Source organism: Lygodium microphyllum, chromosome 18 (assembly GCF_053477565.2).
Source record: "Lygodium microphyllum isolate KBCC chromosome 18, Lygodium_microphyllum_v1.1.10, whole genome shotgun sequence".
NCBI lineage: Eukaryota > Viridiplantae > Streptophyta > Polypodiopsida > Schizaeales > Lygodiaceae > Lygodium > Lygodium microphyllum.
The window spans coordinates 31,779,189-31,786,926 of record NC_141152.1 but is presented as its reverse complement, the minus strand read 5'-3'; the positions used below and the strand labels follow the sequence as shown (position 1 = coordinate 31,786,926).

Here is a 7,738-nt window from a genome sequence, read left to right as displayed (position 1 = left end):
GAGAGAGAGAGAAGAAAAACGGGGAGAGAAAAAAGAGAAAGAGAGAGAGAGAACCAGGAGAAAAGAAAAAATAAACAAAAATAAAAGGCAGAGAGAGAGAGAGAGAGAAAATTAGACATAGGGAATTTGGGGGAGAGAGAGAGAGAGGAAAAAGAGGAGAGAGAAAGATGAGAAATGGATTGTTGAGCGAAGTTGCCGTGCTATCGCACGGCAAGTAACTTTGCTTGCCGCTTTAGCGTTCTGTGCATGCGAAGCGCGTGCGGAACGCTAGTTCTCATCAACAGATCGGCTCTAGTGTATTCTCATCAAAAGATCGGCTCTAATTTATTCTAATCAAAAGATCGGCTAATACCATATTTTTTTCCTGGAAAGCCAATCTCATTTCAATATACTATTCTTTTTTTGCATTGGATGGGAAAAAAGGTTTTCTCAAAAACTACTGCTGCATACAGGCAAAATTTGCCTAATGTGGTAGGGATTTGAGGAAGGTCTCTCTCTTAACTTTGAAGTATGTACCATTGACAATCAGGAGAAGAGAAGGGAGTTGGGACGGGGCCCACAGCTGGCGTCATGACTCATAAGAAAAAGCACGTGGGACTAGCACTTTTGTCAACCTAAAGACTTTTTTGTTGACTAGCTTTTTTGTTCACGAATCACAATTATAATCCCACTCCACCCCATTGGAATACGATTCTTTTAGAATCAGTCGAGCGAACCTCATGCGTTTGGACTCTCTCTCTCTCTCTCCCTCCCTCCCGCGCCTCAGGAGACGAGAGAGAGAGAGAGCGCCTCGAGAATCGTCCCTTAGTGGGAACTGGGGGGGTCTCTTCTGCAGAGTCCAGACCCATTCACAAGCATACGTGATTGCATAATCTTGAGAGAGAGAGAGAGAGAGAGAGAGTGTGTGTGTGTGTGTGAGCAGCCCACCATCATGCCCATCGGAGCTCCTAACCTGTTTGGGCTGCACCAGTACGACAACCAAACCAGCTTCTTTGGGGGCCAAACCTTGTTCTCTCCAGTAAGTCTTCCTTCTAATCTGCTTTTACTCTTTGTCTAACTACTGCTGCAAGATTATCATCCCACATTGTCCCTCTTTTTGTGCGCTACTGATTGCTTTGGGTTTTGCTTTCCTGCCTCAAGAGGCTGCACGACTTTCTGACGTTGATGTGCGCGCGCACTCGCACTCACACACAACCACAACAAAGTTTAGACAAATTCTCACTATAATTCCCACATCATGAATTAGGACAACATCATGAGCTTCAGTGAGGGAGGAACCATATACATGACTAGGTGTGGGTTGGGGACAGGGGGCTGCCAGTCCTAGGGTGGGGACCAGGATCCCTCTGCCCCCAATTGCACCTAGCTAGGTATGCGATGCCTCTGAAGCAGAAGCTCATGATGTCGGATGCAATAGAGAAAAACAAGAAGCTCATGATGTCGGATGCAATAGAGAAAAACAAGGGAAAAGAGCCCCTGTTCCCACACAACTTCTTGTGAACATTGCTTCTATCCAAAGTCCACATGTTTATGTGCAAATTGATGACTCCAATATTTTAACAATTCCCGGAATGTAGTGTTTTCAAAAGTATTTTTAATGTGCAGTCTGTATACTTGACTATTGAACATCATTGTGCTTACTTGTAGAGCATGTTCATGTACCCATTGATGGCTACAATATTTCAATAATTCTGGACATGTAATGTTCCTAAAAGTATTCTAAACATGTGGGTTGCATATTAAACTAGAATTATGAGATTGAATGGATAGACTATAAACTGTCATGCCATCATTGTTGTGTTATTAACCACTTGTATGTGTTACTTTGCAGGGAGTGGGCTATGCTATTATTCTTGGCTACGGTTCCTTTTTTGCCGTACTAACAATATTAATATCCATTTTGGATGAAAGATATGGTGGTACAAAATCTGATTCTGAAGAATTCAACACTGCTGGAAGATCCATCAAAACAGGCCTTGTTGCCGTAGATGTTGTCAGCCATTGGACATGGTAACTATAAATAGTTTTGCACAATATTCCCGGTATTTAGATCGAAGACATGAAGATCAGTCTTCTATGATTGGGGCAAAGTGCAATTCTCAGTGTTCCCTCGAACTTTCTAAATTATGTGGAAGCTTCTATAGTGACTCTGAAGCTTCCCCTAGCGACCTGGATAAGTCCCATATGCTGTGCCTTCTTGCTCTTGTTCAGCATGTTTACTACCCAATTATGATGAGCATCACATACAAAGGATACTTGTTGACAAGTTTTTTGACTTTCAAGATTAGTGAGAACTTTTTTTTTCTTTAAGATAGCAATAGTACAGAATGTGAAGCTGCATTTCAGGACAAACAAAAGTGAAACTTTTGTGGTAAGGAAACAGAAGGCTCTGTTGAACACCTTTCATCACAGTTTCAACAAAGATCAACGCCTACAATTGACAAGCATGGCTATCCCTTACTGTTGAGGCTCCTGGTGGATCTATTATATGGACACTGTACAAGTTGTGGAATAGGCTGGTTGATGGACTAGTTTGTTCAATAAATTCATCTTGTAGGTTGTTTGAGTTAAGGTCGTAGACTGGGATTCCACTTTCTGCCACATGTCTTGAGCTCCCTGTCAAGTTCCAGTATAATGACATCACAGCTAAAAGAAATCTGTTGAAGCTTTGTGCCGGTTGCATAGCTGGGTCACAAGCCATGACCATGAATAGAAATTTAACTCCTCTGTTAAATGCTAAATTGCTAATGCTCAGTGATCTGGTTGTAGACTGGTCACTGTTAGGCAGCTATCTAATACTGCAAGTGAATTTTCATGCTTCCTTTTCTTCTTCAATGAGATTTTAGCCTCACTGCACCATTTGGACAGCAAGAAATCAACATGTTTACGACTTCCTGTGCATTCTCAAGTATCATGAAGGCAGTCCCATACTAGAACAAGCTCTAAACTTGTTTGGGACCCAATCAAAACCATATGATCCATTTTTTTGACTAGTTCAATATGGCTTGCTACATGCATGCATGCATGTGTGTATTTCAAGATATAGAAGCACTACAACTGCATATGCCTGTTAGCAGTATGGGCATTGGCTTGGGCAGGCATTTTTGGGAGCAGCATGTACACCAAGGCCAGTTGGGTAGGCAGGCATGATGGGCAGCAGGCCATACAGGCAGTGGGCAGACTCATTGGGCAGCAGGCAGGGGCAGTGTGGGCAGTCCAGTTGAACTGCCGCATGGCAGGGCAGTCCGACTTGCCCAGTCAGCCACATTCAATGCAGGTCGACTGCATATTTTTAAATCTTTTTTGACAGCCTACTTAGAGGTCAATTCTTGATTTCAGTTCTTGCTCCTTTTACTAGCAGCCATGAGGTTCTTGCTCGACACAGGCTAAGCTTCCCTTTAGTTTTCTTGTGTACCCTTTCTGCTTCATCCCTGTTTCGTGCAGACATCAGGAAGAGCCATTAGTCATCTTCAGCCACGAATTCTCTTCAGCCACGAATTGTGCTCTGTTTTCCCCTTGCAGCTTCTCATCCCAGTTTCCTGACCACACGAGGGATATTCAAGACTTTCGCCATACAGTCACAAGAGCGCCAATCTCATAATTTGATGAAGCTGCAGCTCTGGCGCTATATGAGACTTGTGCTTTCCACACCTTCCCGATTAGACCAGAGGACTCGCTGGGCAGATGCAAGGCCAGAAAGAGGTTGATGAAGGAAACGGTAGATCAACGGCATGTGTTCACGGAAGCATATGCTGACTATCTACTGGCACTGTGGACCACGGGGGCAGCTTTGAGACAGTTTGCGGAAGAGGAAAGGGGGGATGCCTGCCTGTGCAGGGTTGGAGCTAGGGCCTTTTGCAGGTCCTATTCCAGAGCCCCCCCCACGGCCACCCCTCCACATCGAGCCCAGCTGCTCTGCTACTCATGATTCTGTGTGTCCATGCTATATCGCATATGAGTCCTTCTTGCGCAGTCCAGATCCATGTGTGGGCCCAGCTGATCGTTCTTTGCATCTCCAAGGAGAGTGCAGTTCTATGAAGGCTTCTTGTACAAGGATGGAGAAGGAGCACTTCCTAGCCAGGTGTACGTCTGGTGTCATAATGAATGAAGCAGATGCTTATCCTATCAATGCTGCCCACACCAAGGATTACAGATGGAAAGGCATCACGAGGATTACAGATGGGATGGAATCAGTAAAAGCAGTGGTGAAATTTTTAATGCATCTTGCTTTTCGAGAATGTTTTGTTCAACAACCATCAAGTAAAGTCTAAAATTATCAAACGGAGTTGCTGCAACGTTAATTTTGCAGAGATGCCTTTTGACAACGGAAGCATTTTACGAGCAACAAAGCTTGCCAGTTTTTCCTCTCAGTTTTTCACATACACTAGTTCATTTGTGTGAGACTTTTTCCTTAGCTTTCACTTTTCTAGCCTGTTTCTTGGTTTTCAATAAGCACCCTCAACCAAGCCCCTTTCGGAGATGGATGTTTGTCGCAAAAATAGTCAAGTTCTTGTCTTTCTTTCCTTATGACGCAGCTGCCCCTATGATGTTCCTGGCTATGCCTAGAGTGGACATGGATCTCGAAAATAGCTCTCCAAGTCTGCACTCCATTTTCTAGATGATGCCGTCTGCAGTCCCTATATGGTCGCACTCTTTTGTCCAAGCCGACCTCAGTCCAAAGTTGAGTCTTAAGCCGTTGTATGACCACTCTCCCCCGATGAAGCGTCGGAGTTGGTCCCAGTCTATCAGTCCATTCTCCACCCAAACTTGTAAAAAGATGTTCATCTTTTTCTCCCTAAGGGGGGAGGTGTGGTGTGTGGTTGGTCATGCCCAGGTGTGAACCTGTTGGATGTATGCCAAGATCCTTAGTAGTTGGTTGTACTCTCATGGTTAGTCAATATAAGGAGGTGCCTCTCCAAGGAGTGGACACACTCAGTTTAGTCCCATCTTGTCTCTCACTTGGGCACACCACAATATCAAATCACAAAAGGTGTACAAAAGTCAAATGGCATCAAAGATACAAACACGGCAAAGAAGCAGAAGATATTGCCATATGCCAAGGAGCTAAATCCTCCCTAGGGAGAAGATCAGCATGTTGCACAACTCTCTCTCTCTCTCTCTCTCTCTCTCTCTCTCTCTCTCTCTCTCTCTCTTCCCACTTCCTTTTCGGCCCCCTAGTGTTAGAGTTTGGTCATACGCTTCCGTATCTCAGCTCTTTGACATGGTATTAGAGTAGCATTAAGAGGCTGATCAATTGTGGACAGACCTGAAGGGGAGATTTTGATGCAACGCCAAGGTGCATTTTTAGTGTTCAAGTGTGTATGGGATGGTTGCACGTTGACACAAGGCTGGAATGAGCAGAGAAGCATGTGAAAGAAGACTTGTTTGCTGTTTTTGTGTGCAGGAACAGCTGTCAAAGAGGAGAAAGGTTGTTTTTTGGTTTTTTTGTACTACAATATTTGATTTTTAATTGCCTTAAGTGGTTATGGCTGTTAGGGGATAGAAGAGGGAAGTGCTAGCAGGCTGCCTTTTTGGAGGTAGAAGGGGTTACCCAGTGCATGCCGAGCTATTTAGGCAATGTCTTTTGAAGCAAATTTGGAGATTCAAGCCATCATCGACCACAAAGTTCTTGTCCTACCACCTCTTCCACCGGATCAGATGCTTGATGGAGAGACTTGCACATTTGGTGTGTAATGATGGAGTTGTATGGTCTTGTGGAGCTTGTGATTGAAGCAATTGACAGTCCAAAGGCCAAAGACTTCTATACTTTCTCAGGAGGAGAAGAAGCAGTTGAAGAAGGTTCCCTCATTGGGACAAGTTGGATGCCCACTTTCGCTTAGTCCTATTTCTCTCATGCACATTGACAGTGATTGCTCACATGAAGCATTTGCAAGTGCTCCTAGTCAATCAATTTGAAGCAAATATTTTCTTAAATTGTACCCATATTAATAATGCTCTACCTTGCATCAAGAGCGTGGACTACCACTGCAATGCATTCCCCTTTTAGGAAGTGGCTACCTTTTGGATCTTAGAGGTTTCGATGAAATTGCCTTCTGAATAGGCTGCATTAAATTGTTGAATAAAAGTCAAATCTTTCGGCCTATCTTGTGCTTCGTTGAAGGTCTTAGACTTCACTTCTTTTGCACCCTTATCATAGTCCTTTGTTGCCCCTTTGGGAGTCAAGTTATCATACATTGGCTACTGCAAAAAGGGTGCATTTCTGGTATTTACATCATGACTAGTACCATAAGAAGCATTTGCACGATCGACACTCATTCCTTGAGCCCCATGAGTGCTAGGGGATGCAGATGCATTACCATACATGCCACTTTGTGTCCCACGCATCACGCCAATGCTATTGTACATGGGATTATGCATATCATGCATTGGTTACTGCATACCATAAAGAGTTGTGCCATAAGTCACTGTATGTGATCATTGACCCACCATATCATGAAAAATGGTGCCACCACCAAAGTATCCTGATTGCCCCATACTTGCATGCATGCTTGACTATCCAAAACCCATTGGATTGGCGCTACCAAGATAGCCTTGCATTTGCATATCCAATCCCACTCGTATCAATTGCTTTTGCTCATCACTTGTCTTTGGTGCATCTTTAGGTTGCGGCGGCTGTTCTTTGGGAGCTTCTTGCTATCCCAATGCCTTTGAAGATGACATTGCCCTTACTATCCTTTTTAGGAGAGTCCAAAATCCTTTCAAACTATGGATCTTTGGCCAATTGAGTAAAGATCCCACTTGCAGCTTTCAACCGAGCCTTCAACTAGTCATTATATTCTTCACCTCTTTGTTGGTCACCCACATCATGTGATCTAGAAAGATCCACTTCTTGGTTAACAACCACATTTTCTTCTCGTTGTCCATGTTGTAAGCTTGTTCCAAGATTAGACATTGCATTTTTCCTTTCATTATGTGCATTTTCAAAGTGAAATGCATCATCACTAGTTGATCCCATTGCATTGTAAGAAGACATTCTTGTTCTAATGCTCAGTGGAACACAATTTTAGCACTAGAGCAAAGCTTTTGACCTTCAATTAGGTGCCTCAGGCGGCCCACCAAGTCAAGGGAATTGATGGTATCTTAGCAATGGAACCATGAAACCAGCCTTCCTTCTCGAAGAGGGTGGTAATAACTTGATTAATCAATAATTACAGCAAACAATTAAAGCACATAAATTGAAATGCAGAATTCACCACTTAATCTTGGACAATGGACACCTTGTTGGGCCCAAAAATTGGCGCCCCTCGCAATATTTCTTTATCTTTTATTACAAATGGATGGAGTACATTGAGATTCTTCAATCACCTCCATTGATCCAAGTGCCTCTTGCTATAATTAATGACGAGTGAGTCTTTAAACCAATTTTCTTCTTGGTTTGCTCGGGATTGGCCTTCAATTGTTTTCCTTGGGTGGCAAATTCAGCCCCAAATGCTTGCTAGTTGAATGGCTACTTGAATCTCTTGAAATTGCCCCAACTTTAGTGAGCTGAAATTCAAGTATCTTGGGCTTTAATTTGCGCTTCTCGAGGTGGATGTCAAACCCTAATTTTTTTTGTGAATTAGGGTTTACAATAGAGATTCATCAAAATTTCCATCTCCAATGGTTGAATCTGTTGGTATTGGCTGAGGAAATCTAGGATTGTGTTGGGGACGAGAGAAAATGTTGAGGAGAGAGAATTCTGAGTTTTATCACGAGAATTGAGTAGATATTAGTTGCT

The 7,738-nt window shown here is 43.3% G+C and overlaps 1 protein-coding gene across 1 annotated transcript in view; it reads left to right on the top strand.

The window, feature by feature from the left end:
• Nucleotides 1-700: 700 nt before the first annotated feature.
• LOC148020724 (urea-proton symporter DUR3-like) overlaps nt 701-7,738 on the top strand; it is a 47,793-nt gene continuing 40,755 nt past the window's right edge. The window contains exons 1-2 of the mRNA XM_087698548.1: nt 701-1,018; nt 1,832-2,010. Coding sequence (XP_087554674.1) covers nt 932-1,018; nt 1,832-2,010 — 266 coding nt within the window. The 5' untranslated portion in view covers nt 701-931. The remainder of the gene's footprint in view (nt 1,019-1,831; nt 2,011-7,738) is intronic.